At 46.4% G+C, this 27621-nt stretch overlaps 2 protein-coding genes across 2 annotated transcripts in view; one reads left to right on the plus strand and one right to left on the minus strand.

Annotated features, from left to right (window-relative positions):
- CYP27A1 (cytochrome P450 family 27 subfamily A member 1) overlaps positions 1-12588 on the plus strand; it is a 38891-nt gene extending 26303 nt beyond the window's left edge. The window contains exons 2-9 of the mRNA XM_006207248.4: positions 5798-5988; positions 9901-10100; positions 10228-10425; positions 10568-10740; positions 11346-11512; positions 11726-11807; positions 11887-12099; positions 12235-12588. Of these exons, the coding sequence (XP_006207310.1) occupies positions 5798-5988; positions 9901-10100; positions 10228-10425; positions 10568-10740; positions 11346-11512; positions 11726-11807; positions 11887-12099; positions 12235-12354 (1344 nt within the window). The 3' untranslated portion in view covers positions 12355-12588. The remainder of the gene's footprint in view (positions 1-5797; positions 5989-9900; positions 10101-10227; positions 10426-10567; positions 10741-11345; positions 11513-11725; positions 11808-11886; positions 12100-12234) is intronic.
- A 5589-nt stretch (positions 12589-18177) lies between these two features.
- Positions 18178-26117, minus strand: PRKAG3 (protein kinase AMP-activated non-catalytic subunit gamma 3). The gene is given in 15 exon segments (XM_072961665.1): positions 18178-19013; positions 19583-19712; positions 19714-19815; positions 20148-20294; positions 20481-20518; positions 21621-21786; positions 21922-22048; positions 22248-22302; positions 22520-22565; positions 22668-22726; positions 23222-23303; positions 24312-24715; positions 25047-25202; positions 25675-25714; positions 26079-26117. Coding segments are annotated over 14 exon segments (1524 nt in total). The 5' UTR covers positions 26115-26117; the 3' UTR covers positions 18178-19013; positions 19583-19646.
- Between the last annotated feature and the right edge of the window lie 1504 nt (positions 26118-27621).

Here is a 27621-nt window from a genome sequence, read left to right on the forward strand (position 1 = left end):
CATTTTAACAATACTGATTCTTCCAATCCAGAAGCATGAGATGTCTTTCCATTTTTTTAAAGTCTTCTTTAATTTCCTTCATCAATGGTTTATAGTTTTCTGTATATAATTCTTTCACCTCCTTGGTTAGATTTATTCCTAGGTATTTTATTACTTTGGGTGCTATTTTAAAGGGGATTGTTTCTTTACTTTCTTTTTCTGTTGATTCATCGTTATTGTAAAGAAATGCAACTGATTTTTGAACGTTAATCTTGTAACCTGCTACCTTGCTGAATTCTTCAATCAGCTCTAGTGGTTTTTGTGTGGACCTTTTAGGGTTTTCTATATATAGTAACATGCTATTGGCATATAGTGACACTTTTACCTCTTCTTTTCCAATTTGGATCCCTTTTATTTCTCTCTCTTGCCTAATTGCTGTGGCTAGGACTTCCAAGACTATGTTGAATAGGACTGGTGATAGTGGGCATCCTTGTCTTGTCCCAGATTTTAGTGGGAAGCTTTTGAGTTTTTCACCTTTGAGTACTATGCTGGCTGTAAGTTTGTCATATATAGCTTTTATTATGTTGAGATATGTTCCCTCTATACCCACTTTGGTGAGAGTTTTTATCATAAATGGGTGTTGAATTTTATCAAAAGCTTTTTCTCCATCTATTGAGATGATCACATGGTTTTTGTCCTTTCTTTTGTTGATATGATGTATACATTGATTGATTTGTATATGTTGAACCACCCTTGTGTCCCTGGGATGAGCCCCACTTGGTCATGATGTATAATCTTTTTTATGTGCTGTTGGATTCTATTTGCTAATATTTTGGTGAGTAGTTTTGCATCTATGTTCAGTGATATTGGCCTATAATTCTCTTTTTTGGTAGTGTCTTTGCCTGGTTTTGGTATCAGGATGATGGTGGCTTTATAGAATGAGTTTGGAAGTGTTCCCTCCTTTTCAGTCTTCTGAAAGAGTTTGAGAAGGACTGGTGTGAGTTGTTCTTTGTATGTTTGATAGAATTCCCCAGTGAAGCTGTCCGGTCCTGGACTTTTATTTGTAGGGAGTTTTTTTTTACTGCTAATTCAATTTCATTTCTAGTGATTGGTTTGTTCAAGTGGTCAGTTTCTTCTTAATTCAGTCTTGGTGGACTGTATGTTTCCAGAAACTTGTCCATCTCCTCTAGGTTATCCGTTTTGGTTCCATATAGTTTTTCATAATATTCTCATATGATATTCTGTATTTCTATGTTATTTGTTGTAATTTCTCCATTTTCCTTTCTTATTTTGCTTTTTGTGCTCTCTCTTTTTTCTTCTTTGTCAGTTTGGCCAGAGGTTTGTCAATTTTATTTACTTTTTCAAAAAACCAGCTTTTTGTTTGATTGATTCTTTCTATGTTTTTTTTAATCTCTATTTTATTTATTTCCTCCCTGATCTTTATTATTTCCTTCCTTCTGCTGGCTTTTGAGGTTTTTTGCTCTTTTTCTAATTCATTTAGCTGGTGGGTTAGATTGTTTATTTGAGATTGTTCTTCTTTTTTGAGGAAGGCCTGTATTGCTATAAACTTCCCTCTTAGCACTGCCTTTGCTCTGTCCCATAAATTTTGTGTAGTTGTGTTTTCATTTTCATTTGTCTCAAAGCATTTTTTAATTTCAACTTTGATTTCATCATTGACCCATTGGTTTTTTGATAACATGTTGTTTAATCTCCATGCTTTCCTTTTTTTTCCCCTTTGTTTCTCTGTAGTTGATTTCTAGTTTCATGGCATTGTGGTCAGTAAAGATGCTTGGGACAATTTCTATCTTCTTAAAATTGTTTTAAAATTAAAAAAAAATTTTGGAGGAGGTAATTAGGTTTGTTTGTTTGTTTGTTTATTTAAATGGAAGTACTGGGGATTGAACCCAGGACCTCATGCCTGCTATGCATGCACTCTACCTCTGAGCTATACTCTCCCCTTACTTAGTCTTTATTTTCCTAGATGCCTCCTCTGTAAATACAGCCACAGTGAGTGTTAGGGCTTCAACACAGAAATCTGGGGGCAATGCAACTGTTCAGTCCATAGCAGATGCTATTACAATTATGTATTAGAATTAGTTTCTTATTTTCCTTTTCAGATTATCCTCCCAGACTTTAAAGATGAATGCCCACCCAGTGGAGCCACTTTTATGTTTCCTATGTATCATTGTACCACTTCCTTTCTGTCTCTGTCTCTCTCTCATATTCTTTGTATTGTCTGCAACTTTTTTTTCTTTCACTTGATTCATTGACAACTACTAAACATTTATTGAATATAATGTGATTAATAGTGTGTCAAACTATATGAGAGGGATAAAGAAGTATGACATAGTTCTTGCCCTTAAAGATTTCAATCTAGTTGAAGAGATAAGATATCTGCAAAATAATTAGGAAACAATTTATGAGTATATATAATCCAGTTCTCAACCGTGTGGCTCATGAATAGATTGTCTCAGGGTAGGTCACAGCTGTATCCCCAGCTTCTAGATCAGTAGAGGAGGAACAGGATGTGAGCTGTTGAATGAATTCAATATTCTGCAACTTTAGAGTCTTATCTGGCGGAGGCTAGCCCTTCCATTCATCCTGGGAGATAGTTCCTAGGGGACTCTGTTCTGCAAAGTGGCACTTAGGCAGGACCTATGAGAGAACTTGGGGCTCTCCAACTGGTTCAGGTTACGGCCTAATGGTAGGCTCACAGACATAGCACACATCTCTCAGCAAGTATACTAATGTCTTTCTAAAATAAGTTCTTACATAAATAGATCCTTGTTAAGTTCCACCAAGTAAACGAAGAGAGAAGAGGAATATGAAGGAAGAGGGAAGAAAGCATGCTGTAGGCACAGGGGGAAATATTCCAGAAACCACCAAACTGACAGCCGGGGAGTTTTGCTAGAGGCTTTGGATTCCAGGGAAGAAGCTGGTGCCCAAGTAAATGGTTATTGATCTTGTCTTTTAAAACATTACTTTTTCCCCCTGATTCCAAGATCATGGTAGAAAATTTGGAAACCAAATCACAGTATAGGGAAAAAAGTAAACTATCTATAAACTATGACTCAGAGATAACCACTGTTTACATTATTATAGAAAAATTGCATGTAATTTTACACGAACTTACAGAAGGAGAGGAAACCAAGCTTCAGATAAATATTTCTTCCACATGAGATCTTATTTCTTTAAAAGAGTCTTCCAAAATTAGAGAATTAAGAGACAGATTAAGAGGTTGGGGCTATTGTAGAAGTTCTCAGCCTGAGGGGATTTTGTCCCCCCGGGACATTTCACAACTTGGTTGGGGGCTGCTGGGGTAAAGCCTAGGGGTGCTGCTAAACATCCTACAATGCATAGGACAGTTTGCTACAACAAAGAATTATCCAGCCCCAAATGTCAGCAGTGCTATGAGAAACCCTGGGTTACTGCATAGTTGTGGTGGTTTTAAATAGCATATATTTTTTTAAAAGGGCTTATGTTTGTTTCCAGTTGGTAAGGCATAGTCAGCTTTTTCGAGCATCGGCCGAGTAAGCGGTTGAGAGCATGGCCTCCAGCCAAATAGTCTGAGTTTGAACCCTGACTCTGCCATTTACAGGTAATGTGACCTTGGACAACCTCTTTGGGCCTCAGTTTCCTCATCTGCAAAATTGTGATAATATTACACCTACCTCATAACAGCTGTAGTCAGGGCTGAATGAGCTAATGTAAATAAAGTGCTTGGAGCAGTGTCTGGTTTATGCTAAGCTCCACAGAAATATTTATAGTTATTATTATTTTATTTTATTGATATATTAAACAAAACTGGAAACATAAATTAAGCTTACTTTTAGGATAATTCTCCTAAGGAATTTAGTAGAGAAAAATAGATATATTAAGTATTCTTTTTTAATGGCACCTTTAACAAAATAAACAAAATGAACATGACTAGAGCCCACTTTTAAATCTGAGTATATACATGCATGAATTTAGAGGTTCAGCAAGTCTTTCCTGCTTTCTGGAATGGCTTAATCAATGATGGGTGATTTACTTTTTCAGAAAACACGTTCTTTTTTTCCCCTTTAGCTTAAAAATTTTGAATACATTCTCATAATTCAAAACTCAAAAAAAATATATAACATTTCACAGTCCTACTCCCCACAGCTGTCCCTTCCACCCTCCTATAGGTAATCACTCTAATTAGCTTCTGATGTATCAATCCAGTGTTTCCCTATGAAAGCACATGCAAATACTATATATTCTTATTTAGCTCCCCGGTCTTTTCCATTTAACAATCTATCTTGGCTATCTATCTTTCCATATTACAGTCTTTCTACATTACTATGTAAGGAGCTGTTACATCCTCTTTTTGAGGTGATAGAATATTTCATTATGCAGATGTCCCAGACTTTGTAAGTGTGTTTATAATTTTTATAAATATGAACAAATTGTCCTCCATCTAGGGTTGTGTCATTTTAGACTCCCACAGGCAATGTATGAATATGCTCATTTCCCTCCAGGAACCACTGTAGTTTACAGACAACCAATTGTTCAAAATTGTACCACATTGGCAGGTATTCCTGGGAGGTAGAGGTGGGAAACAGTTCTATGTGAACACTGGGGGTTTGTCAAGACTGTCTTCTTGGGAACTGGCAGAATCAGCCCTTCTGTTCAGGGTGAATTCTGGGCAATTGGGTAATATATGGAGGACGATCAGGTTGCACTGGTCCTAGGAGAACCAGTTTTTATTTATACTGGGGGTTGAACCCAGGACCTCGTGCATGCTAAGCTTGCACTCTATCATTGAGCTATACCCACCCCCGAGAACCCAGGATTTAATGCTGATAGTAAGACTCAGTAACATTGGTGTTTTTCTGGACTACGAGTTGGGTAAAGTTTCTTTCTCTAATTTGAACAATAAATCTCTTCTCCATGATTTTAGTGTTTCTTTTTCAGAAGCCCTTTGGCCTAATTTCTATACTGGAATCTGATACTCTTAAAACCTCTTCAGTAGCAGATTGTGAACGATGAAGTACCTGGGAAAGCAGTATGTTTCATTTTCTTTCAGTCTGTAGGTGTAACTTAGCCAGTAAATTTAGTCTTACTATTTCTGGATTCTTTTAAAATTTTACCCCCTAAAAAAACCTAAATATATTTATTTTCTCCCTCATTTTCAGCAACTATAAAAACATCATTGCAATGTCAATTTCATAAATGTTTTGGGCACTGTCAAGTGCTTTAGAAATTCTAAGATAAAATATTTGAGAATTATATTCCTTAACATAGCTGAAAAATTTTATATTAAAAAATTCATACCACATAGCTTACTTCATATTTACCTCTTGACTTTCTCATTCAGCTTCTTGTTTTTCCTGAAGTTTCAAATTTTGTTTCTTTTTTCTTGTTAGTAACATGAAATGTTTATTTTCATCCCATTGACAGCAAGCTACAGGAGATTTAAATGCTTCTATGATGAAACTGTAGACATGCTACTATATCTCACTAAAACCCTGAACCCCAAATATCTATACCTCAGCATACCTGTTTGCCCATTGCACATATCCCATTTTTCTGAAATCTCATTCCTCCAAGGACCTCAATTCCCACAGTTCCAAGAGATACTCATTGCTCTCAATATTCTAACTCATGTGTGCCCTTTTTTTTTCCCAGTGTTCTTTCGGGACTATAGGCCATCCCAGTGCCCACCTCCTACAAAATGTGCTTTTACCCAGCCCGCTTGCTTTGGTGTGGCATCAGCTATTCCCCCAACCTGTTTCCTCTCCAGGAAGTGCCTGCCTGGCTGGGGCCATGGTTATTCAGCTTTGGTTGAACCCCACAGGTGCTGAACAAGGCAAAGTATGGTCCAATATGGGCAAACCGCTTAGGGCCTCAGATCCACGTGCACCTGGCCAGTGCCCCACTCCTGGAGCAAGTGATGCGCCAAGAGGGCAAGTACCCAATACGGAATGACATGGAACTATGGAAGGAGCACCGGGACCAGCAGGGCCTGACCTATGGGCCCTTCACCACGTAAGCTGGGGCCTGAGGGATTGGAACAGTGCCCGAGAGGGTCAGGCCCAAGGACAGTGGCACTGGGCAGCTGGTGAATAATGGGCAGAGTAGGATCTCCCTGTGTCCTCTGAACCTGATATTCAGTCTAGAAAGCAGTGGTTGGGTTGGGCTGAAGCCCATGGAGCATTCATTGGCTTTTCTACTAACATATCATATGACTGAACAAATGACTAATTTCTCCTTCCTTGGGCTCATGTTTCCCATATGTAAAATGGGAAGCTTGGTCTAGACTCTCCAAGATACCCGTAAGAAGCTTTCCAGTTCCATTATTCTACATTATGGTTGAAAACATACCAGCTCAAATCATAATGGGATATATCTACTTATAGCTGAAAAAACATCATCACCATATCAGTTGGGAGGGCTCAGTTTAATTTTTGAAGTATTTCCCAAATTATGTGTTATATCCTTGTTAGTGGTTATAACTTCTATGGATGTTCTCCACCCGCAGAGGTAGGTTTCAGCCTTAAATTTATAACTAGAGAAGTTAAGATTATTTTGTCAGTGACAAATTGAAGGATGGGCTGAGTATATTATATATGCATGTGCCAATTAAGGTAAACAATTGAGAATCATTGGTGATAAACCACTCCCAATGCCACAGCTTGTAATTGAATATATTACAGGCTTCTTGTTGCTATAGTACATTAATAGAGCTCCAAAAATAATGAATGGCCTTTTATTTCCCCTCGTTGCTTGACATTCATGTTTTAATCACTTTTTAAGGGATTAAAGTTGATCCTGGTGGTGGTTAATAGTATCAGCAACACTGATGATAACTAACTACATGTTTATGACATGCCCGACATCAGGCTAGTCTCTACATTTATTATTTCATTTTATCATCACAACAAGCCTATGAAGTAGATAGCATTATTATCCCCATTTCACAGATGAAGAAACTGAGGCCGCAAATGCTTTTTGCACCACTTGCCAGAAGTGACACAACTAGCTAGTAGTGGAATAGGTCTTTCTGATTCTGGAATTCAAGGACTTACTGCCTTGACACGTTTGAAAAAGAAACAGACTAGTTGGAGGGTTCATCTCATCTGTCTTTGATGTCTATATATTCATTCTGCCATTGTGTGACTTTCTTTCTGTTTTGCTGGTTCCTTCACAGGTGCACAGTTTCAGAACTTAAACAATTCCTGGGCCCTTTATTCAAAGTTCTGGGACGAGAATAGAGAATTTCCTCCAAGAGCTCTTTAACCTGGTGTCTGACCCTGAGGGCAAGATTTGGGTCTCAAGTATGCTGTTCAATATTTGAGACCCAAATCTTGCTGAGAGAGTAAATCCTAAAAGCTAACTTTTAGTAATTTGATGGTAACTAGTCCTACTGTGGTAAGCATATTTTGCAGTGTATACAGATATCAAACCATTATGTTGTACACCTGAAACCAATATAATGATACATGTCAATTATGCCTCAATAATAATAATAATAATAATAAAAAGATTTGGGTCTCAGGTTTTCATCAAGTGAGGCCACCACTGGACTTGATGGTTCAGACTTAGAATTGAAGCTGATCATGATATATGCCCCTTTATGATCTATTTAGTATCTTTTACTCTAAAGCCAGTTTCCTAAATATGTTATACTACATATGTATTTAAAAGCTATTTGCTAACCTAGGATAAGTTTTGAAAAATGTTAACATATATATATTTAAATCTCATTTTTTAAAGCATGGTTTCCCCAAGAAATGCTTTAACAACCACAGAAATGCTCTCACTCACGTTCTGCAAATCTGATCCCTACTGTTGGGAGAGTTTTACTCTTGGAGAAGCCTCCACTACCTGAAGTTCCAATAAATGAGTCTATTCTGGTTTTCATTTATTTTCCAGCAACATTTTTAGTTTATCTTTTTGTAGGTTTACCCCAACATAGTAAAGAAAACTCCTGGGGTTTGAGATTCATTCAAATAACTATATTTTTTTAAAATTTATTGAGATAGAGTTGACTTACAGTATTTCAAAATAAAAAACTTGATTCTTGCCTTAAGACTTTTGATATTTTTCTTTTTAAAATATCTTATTGATTTTTAAAATTCAAAAGTATTACTTATTGTAAAAATTCCAGAAATAAAATATGGTCTTTCTACCCACTACTTCCATTCTGTCCTCCTAAGTAATCTTGACAGTTTGATGTGCATTCTTCCCTATTTTATGCATAAATATGAAAATATACATGTAGATATGTGAGGTTTCCTCTTTTCCTCTTAAAATTGAACCGTATTTTACTTATTATTCTGCAACTAGCTTTTTTTTTGCTTTTACTAAAGGATTCTTTTTTTCATAAATTTTTATTTATTTCATTTTTCAGTTTTATTGGGTAGAATTGTTATAGTTTGACTGCATGTACACAATATATTGCATATAAATACATACACACAATATACTGAACATATTTTTAAAATTTACATATATGTACTGTTCATTGTTTCTAAGAACATTTAGAGCTTTAGCTTTTTAAACTTACATAGTTATCAAAGGAATAAAGCCAACCACAAAGTAAGAATTAATTCAAAAAGATATATACACCCCACTATTAACAGCAACATTATTTATAATTGCCAAGATACAGAAGCATCCTAAGTGCACATCAATAGGTGAATGGATAAAGAAGATGCAGCATATATATGTAAGGGAATACAACTCATCCTAAGAAAGAAAGATATTTTGCCATTTGTGGCCCCTCATTCACTTTTTTTTTCACTTCAAAAACCAGAATTTTATAACTGGCATAAACATTTCCATTGCATCAAAAACAACAAAATACCTAGAAATAAACTTAACTGAGGAGGTTACCTATACTCTGAAAACTGTAAAACGTTGATGAAGGAAACTGAAGATGACGCAAAGAAATGGAAAGATATCTTGTGCTTTTGAACTGGAAGAATCAACGTTATCAACATGGCTGCACTACCCAAAGGAACCTACAGATCTAATGCAACCCCTATCAAAATACTCACAAAATTCTTCACAAAACTAGAACAAACAATTCCAAAATGTATATAGAGCCATAAAAGACCTCGAACTGCCAAAGCAATTTTCTGTAGACAACCAGCTTTTTAAAAATTGACCCATACCCAGCTTGCTTAGGAAAAGTAACAGGTTTGGGGGACAGCTGAGGGTAGTGGTAGCCCTTGAATATTAAGTCCCCCATGGAAGGCATGTTCCCACCCATGTGAACATACCAGCCTAACCAGGGTGGGAACCCAACCACCTATGGGATGGCTGTGATAAGAGGGCCTGCATCAGCCTGGCTCTCTCTGTCCCCTTGGCCCATTGAGCCAATTGGAGCATAAAAGTCCAGAATCTGAGCCCCTGGGAACCCTAATTTGCTTCCCCTTTTCTTCTCATCCTCCACACAGAGGGGTTGGAACCATCATAGCTCCTCTTCATTTCACATACAGAAGATTCTGGAGTTGTATCATCCTAAAATAATCATAGTCAACATTCATTAAACATTCACTATCTGCCAGGCTCTAATCTAAGCATGTTAATTATCCTACAAGATAGTCACTCTAAATTCCTGTTTATTCCCATTTTACAGAAGGGGAAACTGAGGCACAGAGAAGTTAAGTCACTTGCCTAAAGTCACTCAGCCAGGCATCATGTGACCTGTGATTTGATCCTAGGCAGACTGGTTCCAGATGCCCACCTTAACCACTTTCTTTAATGCTGTAGTGAGATTCAGAAGTTTTATGATTCAAAGATTCTGTCATTTGAAAGTTTGTGATTCCATAATTCTAGATCTAGGAGTCTGAAATTTTCCTTGACTCTCTAGGGATCTCAGCGTGGGAAGATACCATCTAACTGAACCCCCATCCGATATTTATATTTGTGCTGCTCCTCCATTCTCTACAGGGAAGGACATCAGTGGTACCGGCTGCGCCAGGCTCTGAACCAGCGGATGCTAAAGCCAGCTGATGCTGCACTTTACACAAATGCTCTGAATGAGGTGATCGGGGACTTCATGGTTCGACTGAACCAGCTGAGGGCGGAGAGCACCTCGGGGGACCAGGTGCCCGACATAGCTCACCATTTCTACTTCTTTGCTTTGGAAGGTACCCTTGTGGGGAGAGAGGCTGGGGTGGGTATGGGTTAGGGGTAGGTTGTGCTCTCCTCCTTAAAGGCCCCTGGGTTCTGTATGCTGTGGCCCTGCCTCCTGTGACAGCCCCTGTGCCCCACCAGCTATTTCCTACATCCTGTTTGAGAAGCGTATTGGCTGCCTGGAGCGCTCCATCCCCCAGGACACCGTGGGCTTCGTCAGATCTGTCGGGTACATGTTCCAGAACTCACTCTACGCCACCTTTCTCCCCAAGTGGACCCGTTCCCTGTTGCCTTTCTGGAAGCGATACCTGGATGGCTGGAACACCATCTTCTCTTTTGGTGAGGAGTCCAGGGAAAGAAGTTGGGGCATGGGTGCCAGGGTCTGTGCTGTAACAGAACCTTCTCCTGGGACCATCTCTCTTAGTCCTTGGAGAGCATGACTTTTGGCCTCATCCTTTCTTGTTCTCCATTGTCCCCGTAGGGAGGAAGCTGATTGATCAGAAAGTCAAGGAGATAGAAGCCCAGCTGCAGACAGGGGTCCCAGAGGAGACCCGGATATCTGGCTACCTGCACTCCCTGCTGACCAGTGGACAGCTCAGTCCTGGTGAGGCCGAGGGCAGCCTGCCTGAGCTGCTCATGGCTGGAGTAGACACGGTGGGTGATTGGGGGTGGGCAAGGAGACCAGGGGCTCCCCTCCTGAACCAGCTCCCCACTATCCCCCACCTGAACCTAACCTTCGTCCCTTCAGGTACCTGCTTCTCTTTCCATAACATGGATGTAGAGCTGGAAGGAAAAGGAGGGGGTCACTCAGCCTGGTGGAAGGAGACAGGGAGTGGTCCAGGTCCTTTTGTAAGAGGGATTCCCTCACCTCCCAGAGCCTCTCTTGGACAGCTAGGAAGTTTCATCTCACATCTACTCCACTCCCTTGTGCTGTACTCTAAGCAGAGAGTTGAAGAGCTCGTCCATAGCACCTTCTAAGCAGGGCATCTTTCCTGTCCTTTCGTCATGTTGGTTTTCTCTGTTTCAGTCTCCTCTGCTGTTAGAGTGTGATTCTCCATCATATTAGTCATTATCCCACAGTGAAGTCACATTGAGCATGGAGGGAGGGCCATAAACCCTGGAGTCTAATCCTGCCATACTCATGGCAAATTAATTTTTCTCCCACATTTTTCACACATCCACTCCCACACCCTCCCACCACCTAACTGGCCTCTTTCCTAGAAATCCCTCCTCACTTCTTCTCTTACTCCACCTTCCAGACATCCAACACTCTGACATGGGCCCTGTACCATCTTTCAAAGAACCCAGAGATCCAGGCGGCCTTGCATGAGGAAGTGGTGGGCGTGGTACCTGCTGGGCAGGTGCCGCAGCACAAGGACTTTGCCCGCATGCCCCTGCTCAAAGCTGTGCTTAAGGAGACCCTGCGGTAGGATGCTGTCCCCAGGAGCAAGGGTCTGTGTGTGAAGGAGGACTCAGAGACAGGAGTGGGAAGTGGGGGCTGGTGGGCTATGGCCAGGGCCAGGAGTGAGATGGGAAGAGGGGCCTGGAGGACCAGAGGGGCACGGCTGAAGAGGTGGGAAGGGTGGGCACTCAGCCCCTCCTTGGATCCAGAGGCAAACCAGCATTCTTTTCCCTGTAGCCTCTACCCCGTGGTCCCCGTGAATTCGCGGGTCATCGTGGACAAGGAAATAGAAGTTGGTGGCTTCCTCTTCCCCAAGAATGTGAGTGGAGCTAGAGAACCAGAGTTCCCAGGGGTGCCCGCATCTCTATGCTGATGTGTTGCCCGCTTATCTTCTGCAGACTCAGTTTGTATTCTGCCACTATGTGGTGTCCCGGGACCCTAGCATCTTCCCTGAGCCGGACAGCTTCCAGCCCCAACGTTGGCTGAGGAAGAACCAGCCTGAAGCCCTCAGGGTCCAACACCCATTTGGCTCTGTGCCCTTTGGCTATGGGGTCCGGGGTTGTCTGGGCCGCAGGATTGCAGAGCTGGAGATGCAGCTGCTGCTGACAAGGGTGAGTGGGGAGAGGCAATACAGGGGCCAGGGAGGGGTGCTGAGGGAGGAGGGAGGCACAGGGTGGGAGCATGCAGAGGAGGGCAGGGGATGGAGGTCACAGACTCTCATTGCCCATGTGCCTTTTACCTCCCAGCTGATCCAGCAGTATGAGGTAGCCCTGGCCCCTGAGACAGGGGAGGTGACGAGTGTGGCTCGCATCGTCCTGGTTCCTAATAAGAAGGTGGGCCTGCGTTTCCTGCAGAGACAGAGCTGAGCTGGGCCTCTGCCGTCCTGGGACAGCCCCCTCCCTCCCTCCCTGGCACATGAGGAGGGAGAGAAAGGGGCTGCCAGGTACCAGGAGTCGGAGAAACTCAGTGCACTTCCTGTAGAACCCTGAGCTTTTGCCACTTTTATCATTTTGAGCATCTTCCTCTCAGATAAAAGGCCACTTCCATGTCACATTGCTAACCTGACAGAAAATATAGAATAAAGGGGGTTTTATTGATAACTGGAGACCTTTGTCATTCTTTTTGATGACCAGCATCTGAACCTTCTTTCTGTAGTTGGGGAATACCCTCTCCCCACCTAGAGAACTTGGTGGGAGGCAGAGCCCTCTTTCAATGGAAACTGAGAATACCATATGCTTTCCCAGAACTCAAAGAGAGGCCTTGGCTTCACCTGGCATTGGCTGGGCCTTGCCCAAGCAGAAGCTGCAGAGCAATTCCCCAGGCACTGCGAGGGGCACCCTCTTTTGAAAAGAAAGTGCTTAGATAAAGGCAATGATTTGCCTCAAAAATGGTTGGAAGAGCTGTAGGCCAGGCCTACAGGAATGACCCTAAGGACACCACTAGGGGGCTGTTCAGCCTGGGAAACCCCATCGTTGGCCACACTTAGGAGGATGAGAGTTGGGAAACTCTTACAACAACTGTTGGCCCCAGAGCTACTCCATGTCTCCCAGGGCTGTGCTGGCTAAAGAAAAAGGCAAAAAGATGTCCCCTCCTCCTGATTGCCCCTGACAGCAGAAAGAGCAGGACCAGCAGAAGCATAGTCTCTGCCTCAGGACCACCTTCCAAATCTCTGTCTGTACAGCTGAGGCACCAGTGGAGCCTAAGTCCAGCCTGGAACTCTAGCTTCAAGAGAGTCTGGGGATTGTAGTTTTTAGCTTTCCAGCCTCTTCAGTGCAGGAAGCCAACTATAAGGGAAGTGCGTTGACGTGCAGATCCATGTACCACCACATAGGCCTGAAAAGTTGACAGATCCCAGCCTTGGGAGGCCCAGCCCCAGTGGTAAATTTCTGCTGAGTCTTGGAAAACCAAAGTAGAATTTCTTTTGTCTGTAGGGATTTGAGTTTGAGCCTATTAAAAAAATCCTGTTGTTGCAACAATTAAAATCCTTCAGTGGCCCCCCTCAGCCCTGAGGCAAGGTCCAAAGTCCTTACTGTGGCTTAGAGTTGTGTTCTGGCACCCTGCCCCCCTCAACCCCCCACCCAATCCACCCTTTCCACAGCTGAGCCTGAATTCCTTGTATTTCCCTGAGCACATTATGCTCTTTCCAGCCTCAATACTTTGTACTCAGTGTCCTCTATCCTTGGAACACCTTCTTCACCAACTGGTGTGTCATCTCAGACAGCTTGCTCTTCCTCAGGACTCAGCTCAAATGTCACTGCCTCTGCAAAGCCTTCCCTGACCTCTCTGGGCAAGCATGAGGACTTGTTCTTGTGTTCTGCCCTGTCCACCCCCGACAGAACCAACGCTCAGCGTATTCTCCTTGGAGGCCCCACTGTCTCCCCAACCAGCTGGGAACCCCATGGAGGACACAGTCACTGTGTCTAACTCTGTGTCTGGTACTGAGGAGGCAATTAAGAGATGTTTGCTGAATGAGAAGAGATTGGAATAGAAAAGGGAAGGGAAGGAGAGGGGAGGATACAGAGCTTTCTCTGTTGAGAAGCGAAACCTGGAGAGGATTGGGTAGGATTCCTAATTATAAGGCCATGGCTGTCAAACGCACCTGTGTAGGCGTTCACCTGTAAGAGCTCTTTATAAACGCAGAGAGTGGGAGCTGTGCTCGGAGAGTACCAGGATCTCTGTCACAAAGTCAACCAGAGCAGACTTCTGCCTTTCCCAGTGTGCTGCTCCTTCGGACCACCAAGGGTCAGCTGCCCAAGCCACGTGAACCCCTCAGTGCTGGCACTTGGGCGCAGGGGAAGTCTGTGTGATGAGGCTGGGGATTGGGGCTTGATAGCACCTTTCCAAGGTCAGCATTCACGGTCTGCAGCACAGTTAATGAATTTAAGGTTAATCTCACATTAAACGCTGAAGATCTTGTATATCCATAAGATAGAACACTATTCAGTCATAAAAAAGGAATGAAGTACTGATTCATGCTACATCATGGATGAACCTTGAAAGCATTATGCTAATGAAGGAAACCAGACACAAAAGGCCTTATCTTATATGATTCCATTTATGTGAAATGTCCAGAATAGGCAAATCCATAGAGACAGAAGGTAGATTTAGAGGTTGCCAGGAGAATGGAGAGTGACTGTTAATGGATATGGATTTTCTTTGGGGTGATGAGTATGTTCTGGAATTGGATCGTGCTGATGGCTGCACAACTTCGTGAATGTACTAAACACTACTGAATTGTACATACTGAAAGAGTAAATTTAATGATATATTAGTTATATCTCAATTAAAACAAATCTATGAAGATCAGTTTGGTAAGATTGTTGTAGAAATAGCTGCCAATGGAAGCCATACCTCCAGAGGCACCACAGGAAATTGTGAAGCAGCACTGCCCTGCTGGGCGTCTATCTGGCCTAAAATCCAGTCTCTAATCAGAAATCAGAAATGCAGAACTGAAACAAGAGCTCAGAGGATTGGTGAAGTAATGATGTCCTTGTGAGGATTAACCAAAGAGCAGGCTATATCCCCTTACATTGTAATGAGGTGCAGTCACAGCCTCAGAGGCTCCTCCCCTAGAAGTGTTTGCCATCAGTGACAAGTGACAAATTATGTTCTGAAAGATATTAAGAGCCCAAGGGCTATTGACGCAACTATGAAACCTTGTCCAGAGGTTGCTACTGGAAAGCCTACAGCACAGCTCTGGGAAGAGAAGACTCCTACTCGGAACAGAGGAAAATAAAATACAGCATGGTCAGAGAGGTCTTCTATTTATACCTGAGGTTCTTTAAAAAATTTTTTTAAAGATCTTTATTGAAATATAATATACTTACAGAAAAATGAATATACCATAAGTGTACATGAAGTTCTTTTGCTAATCTTGGGAGTTGAAAATGGCCTCTGTCAGTTTATATGCCGTCAAGTCTCCTGGACACAACTTACTAAATGTAAATGGGAAAAAAATGTCTTTCTTTGCAGTGAGTCATTCAAAAACATATAATAGTCATAGGATATAATGTCGTGAATCAATTATACTTCAAGTTTTAAAAAGCCAAGGTGTAGAAAACACGCACACACGAATAGCTGTCGGGTGGGTGTGATGTAATAGTGTGGGCTCTTTCTCTTGCAGCTTTCTCTCTGGACGGCGGAAGTATCAGCCCAGTTTTGAGGGCTGGCACAAAGCCCATCAATGGCCAGTGATGGGGCACGCTTCCAGGGCCTAGTGTCGCAGGGACTCTGGGCTGCCCCCATAAGTCACAGTGCAGAGATGTCACAGTGAGGCTCCTGATAACCCAGCCTGACCTGACTCCAGTAGGAAAGAACAATAGGATTTAGGGTAATAGCAGAAGAGTAGACATTAATTCAGCACAGCAGATACACCTTTGACTAAAAAGAATGTACACATCTTGTTACTTCTATTCCAGCTAATTTGAATCTGTCAGCCAATTTAGGGTCCATATTTTTTGGGTGAGACTTTGAAAAAACAGCATATCTTCTTAAACAACTATGCAGCACTGAAGAAGAAAAATAGAGTACACAATGTTTTCTGGCTGTCTACATGCTCCATTCTGTAGAAGTTTTAGCCTGAATATACTCTGGCTTGGTAATGTTAGTTTGTTTTCAGGTCATCATTCACAATTCCAGTTTTAATATGCATGTCAAGTAAAACCTGGAAAATTGTCTTCATGCAATGGACATACATGACATTGTATGAATTCTGCACTTAAGGATGTTTGGAAGAAGAGAAGTGAGAATACCAACAAATCGTATATCTTTAATGTTGTGCCGTTACTCTTAGCCAGTGCTTCTTGTAGCTGTTAGTCATAATAAATAATAGACCCAATAAGTGGCAAATGATTTTACTAATCATGAGAATGAGTCATTCTTATTTCTCAGCACGCTGCCATGCACGTCATGTGTTATTAATCATGTCTCTAGTTTCTATAGAAAATAAATACAGTTGCCCAGGCCCCACCCCCAAGTCCGAAAACTAGTATCTTTGGGAATGGGGCCCTGGAATTACGCATTTTGTAACGCTTCCCAGGTGATCCTGTTGGATACCCAGGGTTGAGAACTGCTGAGGGCATGGGGAGAGGAGAGACAGATGGAGCTAATGAGGTTGTGGGAGTCTAGCCTGGAGACCACAGAACCTCTGAGGGGCCTCAGAGGCCAGGGGAGGAGTTGGAGGCATGACGCCTGGAGAACTTGGTCAGCCCAGGCTCACACGCACGAGCAGAGGGGACAGCGGGGCGGTTTCACACTTTGATTCTGAGCTCGGGTGGGAGTAGTCGCAGTTCCCACCCAGCAGCTCTTCACCTCACTCCCAGCAGCCAGGATGCTGGAGGGCTGAGCTGTGGTCAGAGCAGGGGGCTGAGGCCTCGGGGTGGTGGGTCCCTCACAGAAGGGCCTGAGGGTGACAACTGCTGGGTCCTCAGCATGGTGGGTTACCCTCAGGAGAGTGAAGATCTGTCTGCTTCCAAGGGGAGAAAGAGTTGGGGAAAGAGTGCTTTTCTCAGGCTGCTCTTCCCAGCCAGAGCCTGTGCTGTGACCACTGAAGTTCTGTTCATACAGAGCCACCTGGGACACCGCTTCAAAAGACTGACCCTCCTACACTTTGTTTGAGCCCATGGTAACAGCAAGTCGCAGGCTCCCTAAGGACACTGTCACTTGAGACAGGCCCTGAGGGCACCCCATCCCACCCTCCCACTTGAACCCAAATCCCAGACCTTCCCAGATTGGGCCAGAGCAGAACCAGCCCTGACAAACTAGTTATGGCAAAACCGTAAACAGAAGCTGAGTGTCTATGAGAAAAATACACCGACTGCCTGACACATTAAACACAGGTGTCCCCACTCTGTTGCTCTGTGAGGTAAATGGCGTAGGATCATATTTTAGAAATATTAACCTACCCTCTCCCCGCAGTATCCACCATCACTCCCCCGGAGGCAGTGGAGGGTGGGCAGGGACAGACAGAGCAGAAGCCCAGTCTTGGCTTGGGAATTTCAAAACCCCGACTCACAGGGTAGGTGGCAGGAACTCAAGACACATACAGTGGGTTTGGAAGAATATATAATGAGTTAGAGAAAAAGGCCCACTCTTTCCCTACCGCATAGAGATTCCACAGGCTGGTGGGTGTTGGGGAAACAAAGAGATTATAGATATTTTGGGGAATCCTGACAAGGGAGCTGTGTCTGAAGGGAGGGGGAAGTATGACAAACACCCTAGAGAGGTTTGGAGAAGATAAGGGTGGAAGAGCCCCGAGTCCCATATTTCTTGGGTAGAGGCTGAGAAAACAGCAAAACACAGATTAGAACAGACTGCCCATCTCAGCAGATGGACTTAGGATAGCCCTGCAGATCTTCCTGAAGCCCGGAGGGGTGCAGGACCAGAAGCTAAAATGTCCTTATGCCTGGGGAGCAGGCGGGCCCAAAGAGGCTTCATAAGGAGTGAGGGAGCACCCAGCAGGGGCCATGCCCACCAGTGACCAAGTGACAACCACATGGGAATGGGGATGTTTCAGCAGGTGCTAGCATGGATGGAGGATGATGGCTTAGGAACAAAGTCATGCAATGGACTTAAAATCTCCCCCAGCACCGCACTTAACCCCAAGAAAAGGTGGGAAGGGAAGCCTAAATTGACGGAGATCAATTTCTACCAAATGGTGAGACGGAGTTCATAAAAGAAATTACATTCAGTGTGAGAAAAATTGTTATGTTTCTTGCAGATTAGAGTTTATGGACTGAGTTGTACCTGGTATGTAACTAATATTTTCTTTATAGTTTTGTTATAAATAAAAGATGAAAAAAACTTTGGTGGAATAACACTCCACACAAAGAAGAAACATCACTTGCAGCATTTGTCAATGACAGATTTTCCTTCGGGTCTTTGGATTCAGAGAACACAGGGATCTTGCCACAAGTTCAGATCAAATGATCATAGCATATTCTGAGTGAAACTTATATAAAACCTAAGTTCATGGATTGTTCTTTTTCTTTTTGTTTTCTTGATTGTTCACCCTCAGTGATCCAAATACAGGACTGAGAATAGTGCTCGCTGATAAGAGCTAAGGTTGAGAGTGGAGGGCGGGGGTCCCACTCCAACAGGCAGCTCTCCAAAACTGCTGCTCCATGGGGACCCCCAGGCAGCCCTGAAATGCAGTGCTGGGAGAGCAGGAGGGCAGTGGCAAAGTAGTGAAGAACCACACGGGCAGGTTTCATGCGGGAAGCACAACTGAGACTCCCAGGAGCTGGGGCCACAAGTGTCAGGTGGTCCAGGAGCCGAAGAATCCAGAGCCCCTGCCTGAACCCATAGGCTGAGGGCTCCCCACCCACAGGGGCCAGGTCGGGGGAGAATGGGGAGGGTGGACACGGAGTTGTCAGCCCTGGGGTAATCCTAGTGCCTCTGGTTCAGAGATCTCCAGGCTTGACTCAGCTGTTCTCTTTCATTGCATCATCCCACAGTGTATCGGGCATTCCTGAGGGCTTCTGGGAGCACACGCAGGGCAAGGGCAATCAGGGAGGGCTGGAGAAGCCTGTGAGGGAAAGAGAAAGGAAGACAGTGACTAAATGGGGAGGGGAGGTTGCATTTCCAATAGGGGAACCTAAATCTTGCCAGCCACTGCTAAGCAGGTGGAATCTGTGCCCCCCACCCTCTGCAGACCCCTAGCTGACATGCTACCAGAAAAGAGTCTGAGATCATGTCAACTTGACTGAGATGAGTGCTTAGATAGAAACTCCCTCTTTTCAACCTTAGTTCTTACCAAGTGTGGAAATTCCATTCAACCACAGTTTATTAACTTGTTCCCTTCCAGTGGAATTCCAAGCAGGCAGGAATTGAATTGTGAGAGGACAGACCAATCTTCTGGGAGCCCCTGAAGTCACATCACTGCCCTTGATTTCACTCCAGCCCCTGTCCACCCTCAGCTGAGAATAGGATAAGAGTGGTTGGCCCCACAGTGAGTCCTGACATTTGTAATTTTCATGAGGCTGATCAGCTCTGAGTGGGGCCACTCCCATCCTCAGTGTCCCCAAGTCTGAGATCTGGGCACCTGGAGAGACTGAGGGGCTGATGCTGAGGCCCATGGCCCAGGGCAGAGCCTACCTGGACAAGAGCCGAACCAGCAAATGGGGGTTGGGGAGGTGAAGGCCGAGTCCTCAGGCTCCCTTCACTGGCTTCCGGGTGTGGAAAGGGGCCTGAGAGTGAGGACTCCGATGGTCTCAGGCCCCGAGGGCATCGATGCCAGCAGGGCTGAGCACCAGAGCCTGAAGGATGTCGGAGAGGGACACCACGCCCAGGAGGTGCTGGGTCTCATCCACCAGCACCAGCCGGTGCACCTGCGGATCCACAGGGGCTCAGTGAGGGGGCAGTGCCATGTGGCTATGGCAGCCACCAAGGTTGACACCAAGAGTCAGGGGCAACAATTTGACATAACTCTGGGAGCAAGAGAGTGTCTCCTATTAACCAGTTAGGGGTTGCTCTGACTACCCTGGCCCAAGGGCCCCACTGAGAGGCCAATCATGGGCCAGTGAGGACACCAAGACCTTGGCCATGAAATGGGAAGACAGGGCAGGTGCCTGATGGACAGGGCTAGCTGGATCTGCTCATGAGAAGGACTGGGCTCTAAGGGTTGGGAGCACATATGATGGGGCAGGCATGAAGGGGGTACCTGCTCCCGGGCAATCCGGTCGATGACTTCCCCCAAGCTCTCGTGGGGCTGGCAGGAAATGACTCCCTCCAGACACAGTGTCCTCTGCCTCAGTGCTTCACCCACACTCATGTCCAGGTGGTTGTATGTTTGTTGGGCTGCCAGGTGCTGAGCAGGGAGAGAATGGCTCTTAATCAGCCCTCGGCCAGGCTCCAGCCCCACAGATATCTCCCTCTATACACTGGTAAAGGGATCCCTCCCAGTCCACAGATATTACTCGCCCCCGCATCGATCCTCACACCACAGCTTCCCTGTGGCAGCCCCAGCTCCCCTCTGTTCCCCACAGACACTTACAATCACATCAAAGCGGGAGTAGAGGCCCACGACCTGTCCTGTGGGGGTCGGGGTGCGGGGAGGAAGGTGAGAGGAAAAACAGGGGAGAGGTTCAGGTAAGAACTAGGATGCTGTGCAAGGGCCTGGGGCAGGCTTTTGGGATGAACTCCTCAACATCCTCCCCTCCCCCCGGGGCTACTGGCTATATAATGAGGCATCAGGCTGCTACCACCTGAACTCACAGATCAAACAGCATCACAGAGAGAAACACCTGACATCATGCCTCCTAAGAGGATGAGATGTGAGTCCATGGTGTCACCTCTGAAATATTCTAGCCTCAAATGTATAGCTTGACTCTGATCGAAACTTTAGATCTAATTTCTGGTTTAGAGGAAACACAGGAATAGAGGAACAATGTTCGCTTTCTGGCCACCTCCAGAAAGCAAACAGACAAACCTCTCACAACAGGACATTCTACAGGACAACTGACCCAGGCTTCTCATCATCACCGTCATGAAAATCAAGTGAGGAGGGGGCTATCCTAGGCTAAAAGAGGCTTAAGGGACAAGGAAGCAAATGCAAAGCATGGACCTTAATGAGACACTGGTTTGAACAAATCAACTGTAAAGAATGATACTAGTGGGGAAAATGGGGAAATGAGAATTAGGACTGAATATTAGATAACATTAATACATGATTTGTAATTTTGTTAGGTGATGTAGGAAATGTACTTAATATTAAGAGATGCAGATGAAATATTAAGGGGTAAAATGACATGATTCTATAATATAACACATTTTAAATTCAGCCAAAAAGAAAAGAAAAGAATAGAAAAGAACTGGTTATGGCAATACGTTAACAATAGTTATTCAGGTGGATATGTGGGGTTCATTATACAGCTTTTTCTACCATTTTTGCAAAACGCTTCTTGATATCCAGCTTCATTACAGCGATTTTAACTTTGAAACAGTTTACAGCCATGGTTTCTTTAACCCTTTAACCCTGAGGTCTGGCTCAGAAAGTCTAAGTAACTGGTCCAAGCCTCAAAGCAGACAGAGACTTCTAGCCCTGGCTCCACCCTGGGCCCTGAGCTGATGTCACATAGACCCCTGCTCCCCACAGTCCCAACCCAGCCAGAGCCCCCATCCTGAGCGTAGGTACCAGTTTCATTGACCACAGGCAGTGCAGACACGCGCCGGTCCACAAAGATGTCCAGTGCAGTCAGGATGGGCGCTGTTTCTAGCACCACGGCCAAGTCTCGGAATGTGCCGATGCCCAGATCTTGGACGGTGCGGGAGAGGAAGGAGGGCCGGGGCAGCAGGGTGCCCTGGTTGGGTTGGGGACAGGTAGGGATCAGGGTGAACTAGCCCCCAGACGGATCCCAAGTGCTCCCTCCCCAATCCCTAGGGCTGAAGACTTTTCAGCCCATCAGGTCGACTCCTGAGGCTGCGCCAAGGCTCACAAAGATGTGCAGGAACTTGAGCAGCCGCTTGTGTGTGAGGATGTGGAGCACAGCGCCTGAGACTGGGTCCAGGACGGGAAGGCGGTGGATCCGGTTCTTGATAAGGGTGTAGACAGCATCAAATAGGCTGCGGAAGTGAGAGAAGTGATCCTAGGGCAGCCTGGGGAGAGATGCCCTTCATCCCAGCCCCCTGGAAAGGAGGACAGGGTGCCAAGCCTGCCTTATTGCAGTCCACTGAGGATGAGCCCATGAGTTCAGAACTGAGGTGCTGGGGAAGGGGTCTGTGCAGAGCAAGGAGGCTCAGGTGGATGACTGGGGATGCTTACCTGTCATTGGGAGAGATGGAGACTAGAGGCTTGAAGCAGCCTTGAAGGTAGATCTCTGTAGGAAAAGCCAGAGTCAGGGCAAGGGAGCTGGCCACCCTGCCTTGCCCAGCAGCCCCCAGACTATCTCCCTTCCCTCTGGCCCACTGGGAACCCTGTCACCCTTCCCCTGCTCCCTCCAGGAAACTCCCAATGCCCTTTCTCTGCCTGAGGTCCTTGGCCCCACCCTCACCCACACACCCTCAGCCCCTCTGCAGGTCCCCTCACCCACTCACCTCGCCAGGTCTCAATCTTATGTTGTTCAATCTCATAGATCTGGACCTAGGGACATCAACAGAACTCCCAAAGTCAGACATGGGCCCCCTGTCCTTCCTCCACCCCAGTCCAGTTGGGTGCTCCCAGGACTCCCAGCCCACTCCTCACCAAGGGGGACCTGTAATAGCGGTGCAGCACCAAGATGAAGTCTGTGATGGTCAGCATCCCTGCAGGGTTGAGAGGGGGATGGACAGGGGCTCAGTCTGGGCATTGTGGCAGGAGGCAGGTTGAGGGGTCAGGCCCCCTCCCCCACCCTGCCAGTGTCCTTGGATTGAGGAAACAGTGGGGTTGCAGACAGCGGAGAGTAGGGCAGCTCCTCCCACGCTGAGAAATGGGGTTTACACTTTTCATGCTTCTCCTGTAAACTCTCTCCTTCCCATCCACCCCTTTTTCATTCTCTGAATTCCTTTCTCTTCCTGTCCTCTTTTCCTGCTCAGCACCTCTGACATGGGACCATGGGGTAGTACAGCTGGAGGGGTCTGCTGGTCACAACTATTCTACAGAGGGGGTCTACCAGTTGCCTACTGCAAGACTATGTTCCCTCAATGTCAGGACCCTGCTCTACTCAAGCCTGTGATATGTCAGAGATCAGCCCCCAAATCACCCCACAAGTTTCCCCCTTTCCCTTCTCCATCAGCTCTGCCTCCCCAGCCCATCCTCACCCACAAATCTCTGCTTCTTGCTGTCCCACAGAGGTGCCGCCCGGACGCCATTGGCCACCAGGGCAAAGAAGGCCTTCTTGATCTGAGTGCCGGGAAGAACAGTTGAGGTTTAGTCACTCTCTGCTCTTCAGGGATCCCCTGTCCCAGCCAGGGCCCTTCCTGGGACCTTCTCCTGGGCCGCCCTCTACATGAGCCTGCCGTGCCTTTCTCATGTCATGCAACACTGACGTGACCCTTGTCAGCACATTTGCTGCAGAGATAAGGCTGCTGGTGGCCAGAGGTGACCCTTCACCAGGAACAGCAGGGTGTGGGGAGCTAACTCAGTGTTTCCACTCCAAAGTCATAAATGTATAGGTACACACAGTGCACTCTTTGCTAATCTAAGTACTAGAGGTATAATTATTTACATAATATTTACAAAATGTTTTTCTACAGACAAATTTTACATTGACTCATTTTGGCCTCATCCTAAATGATACTATCTATACATGCTGGTTGTATTTTTCTAATCCATATCAAAATAAATACAGAGCTACTAAATTCAGCATATTTGTTCATATGCAGCTAGAATCAAATAATGTCCTGTGGACCGTACTGTATACCACACTTCTACTGTATGCTATACCCTGCTCTCCTACACACCATGAGAAGAATGGAGCCAGGCATTTCGTAGCTTGGCCTGATGGAAGAGTGGGGACCAGAGCTCATTCTTCTTTTCTCTTACCAAGAGTTCCCTGCTTTTTGTCCTAAGCTCCCTTGCAATGTCTTCCATATAATTTGGGGTTTGCAAAGTGTTCTCATTTATCCTGGCTTGTCCCAGGAGTCCTCTGAAACTTGTAGGCTAAAGGAGTTACTCCTATTCCCATTTTAGAGACGAGAGAGGTAAAAAGACCAACCCAAGATCCTACAAAGTTGCCAAGCTGGGATGACAATTAGTGGGTGTGCACTGAAAGTAGAAGCCCTCCTCGCCCTGCCCCCAGTCTCCATGGTGCTACGGAGGAGTTCCGGAAGGGGCTTGTAGGGGAGCATGGCTGGCAGGGCGTCCTGGGGCGGGGGTGAGGATGGAGGTGGGGCAGAGCCGCGGCCTCACCTCCAGCATGGTGTCGAAGATGACCAGTTTGGAGCTGGTTGCCATGGCATCGTAGCAGGTGTGCTCCTGCATGAAGTGCATGTAGACCTGGGCCCCTGGCTTCCGCAGCTCATCGTCCCAACCCATCCTGGGTAACAGCAACTGCGGGGACGGGCATGGGGCCGGCCTCTCTTCCACCACGCCCAGCTCATCCCCCCAGGATGCTGTGGCTAAGAACTCTATGCCCAGATCCAGATCATCTGTGCTGGAGCAGGAGCCTGAGGCTGCACAGTCAAGGGGGAGGTTGTCCTGCTTTGTAGAGGGGCTGTCCACCCCTGCAAAAGGAGCAGCTTGGGCCAAGGGTGTGGCCTTGGGGAATGTGGCCTCCAGCCCGGTGGACTCAGCAGCTGGCTTGGACTGGGGACCTGTTCGGAGGAGAGGACAGTAACTCCATCTTCCAAAGCACTTTCTCGTCTGCTGTCCTCACAGGAGCCTTGGGAAGCCCAGATGCTCTGGCCTCCATTTTGGAGGTGAGAGAGCTGAGTCTCAGTCACACGAGACAGTGGCTCTCTCCTGAGCTGGCCACACTGGGCCCCTGGATCAGCAATGCGATTGTCCTCTCCCAAGTGGGGAAACTGAGGCCACATGATGTTACGTGTCTGCGTTATGGAGGGATCCAAGGCAGAGTCCGGCCCCAGGCTCGGGGACTTCCCACTGCCCCCAGTCCTATCTCCCCAGAACTGGCCTTGGCCTCACCTTCCCCTGGGCCTGGTGGCTCCCCTTCCTCTGCATCCTCCTGCTTTGTCCATCTCGAGACCTTGGTCCCCTGTTTCCCATGACTTCTTTCTGAGCTGGTGGTCATGGCAGGTGACGGCCATGAAGAGCTGTCTCCTTGCTCTAGGAAGCTCATCTCTGGAAGGGGGAATGGGGCCTGTTTGGTTAATAGGGAGTAACACAATGAAATCAATTAAAATGTTATTAACAATGATATTTAATATTTGCAAGCTTCCAAAGGGCTTTTCCTCCAACTTGTTTCTCACTCTTACCTCATAGCAATCTTACAGGGGAAGCATTATTAGCATCCCTATTTTACTAAAAGGGACCTGAGATCAGAGAGGTTATGCAATTTGCCACAAATCACACAGCTAGTAAATGATAAAGTAAGGAGGGTCCAAATCTTCAGACTCTAGGTCCCCCTTTTCTTCTTCTGAAAGAGGAGGAGGGGGTGAGGGAAAATGAGGAAAAAGAAACAAAGAGGAACAGGAAAAGGAATGGAAGTCAAAAGCTGGGCTAGTGGAATGGAGGAGACTGGGGGCCTAGAGGCATGAGAGAAGATGAAGCGGGAGAAGAGGCTGGGTCCATGAGGAGGAGTAGCCCCACCTACCTTGATGCTCAGGTCCCTCAAGACTGCTCCAGGAAGGGGTCTGTGTGAAGACGAATGACTGAAGGGGTGGGGAAAATGCCCTATGCTCCCAGCCACAGAGAGCTCCCCTTCCCACCACACGAGCATGCACACACACACACAAACACACATAAACACCCACCACCTATACAAACACTTACATGCACTCAGAAAGCCACCCATTCAATTATGCCAAGCCACACACAGAACCACATATACTCACACAAAGAACATACACATGCAGACACCGCATGCTCATACACACAGAGTAAATCCTGGCCAGACACACACACAGGCACGCACACGCGCGCACATCCCCGCGGCGGTGTGCTCCCGGCCCTCTGGCCTCAGCTACTCCAGCTCCCGGCCCCCAGGAACCCCTGTACCCTGCGCAGCGCGTGCTCCAGCTCGGCGGGCTCCATGAGCAAGTGCGCAACACTGTTATCTGGGCAGCACTATTCTGGGCCCGGCCCCTGGCTCCCTGCCCTCCCGGATCGGGTTCTCTCTGATTGGGTGTCAGGCAGTGGGGAGGAAGGAGTCCACCCGCTCAGCTGCTCCAGCCCTGCAGCCTGGGAGCTGGGTGGGGTGCAGACGAACGTACCTGGAATTTTGATGTCCGATCCTGGGCTGCCTCCCGGGTCTCCAAGGAGAGAAGGACCCTGCTATGGGGGAGGTGGCTTGGAGCATTTCAGGGGCACTGGGGGTGGGAGGAAACAGGATCTCAGAGTCCTGGGTTCCCACCCTGAGGGCCTCCCTCATCTTTGTCAGGCGCCAAAGGAGGGGAAATGGAGGCAGGTTGAGCTTAACTTTTCTTCTGGTACAAATTTCGGTTATGGTGAATGAGGAAGGGCAAGTTGCAGCCAGCTGGGAGGATGGGGATAAGGGGTTTGTGGGTGGTCCCGGGAGAGTGGCCAGTGTGTTTCCAGATGTCACATTTGAGTCCCAGGAGGCTGTCCCTGCCTCTGGTGGAGTAGTTGGAGTGGAATGGTTAGGGCAGGTAGGGAGTTGTGAAAGTCACCTTGAAGGTGTGTGGTGGGCTTGAAGGCTCAGGGCCTGCACCTGTCTGCAGTGTGAGAGACACCTGCTTCTACCTGCGGAGGTAGATCCAGGTGTGCAGGAGCCTGACTTTCCTCATCCCTCTGTGTGTGCAGTTCCTGCATCTCCTGCTTGCCAGCAGGATCCCGGGCAGCTCCAGTGGCTGCCCATCCCCTTCCTTGGCATTCCTGGGACCTGAGTCAGTGTCCAAATTGGGAATGCTGACCCAGCTGCTCCAGCTCCCCTCTCTCTGCCCCTCCCTTCCTCTCCTCCTTCCAGCCTCTTCCATCCCTGCCTTGCCATGCAGTGAATAAACACTCAGTAATGGATTAGTGGATTTCTTGCTGAATTTACTGAACACATTTCCCATCATCCCTCAAAGCCCTTTCACTGCCCCTGGGGAACAGAACAAGGGAGGGGCTCACCTTCACATGTGTCTTGGATAGTCCTGGGGGCGAGTGCAGCTCTCCTCCCACAGGATCCCTGTGGCCTGTCTCATCTCAGATGACAGAATGTTAAAGGCACAGCTAATGGGGAAAAGATCACTTGGACCATCCCTGGAGATATGTGGTGCCTCGGACCTGAAAAACTCCCACCTTCTTACACTGTGGGCCACCTGCACAGCCAAGCCAGAGACAGAACAAGCTCAGCTCACACCACTGCCATCTCCTGCAGTACCCAGGCACCAGTAGCAGGAGCTCCTTTTTAAGAAAGTCTTCTCTGATGACATTACCCTCACTGCACTGATCTGCCCGTTCCGTGTGCAAATCTCAGTGTACGCTGGGCTGGCACTCATATAACTATACATGTGACTAACTTTTATCTCTAGGCAAACAGTGGGCACCTTGAGGACCAAAATATGTGGGCTGGATGTGATGCAAAACCTGTTTGGGG

This window comes from Vicugna pacos, chromosome 5 (assembly GCF_048564905.1).
Source record: "Vicugna pacos chromosome 5, VicPac4, whole genome shotgun sequence".
NCBI classification, from domain to species: domain Eukaryota; kingdom Metazoa; phylum Chordata; class Mammalia; order Artiodactyla; family Camelidae; genus Vicugna; species Vicugna pacos.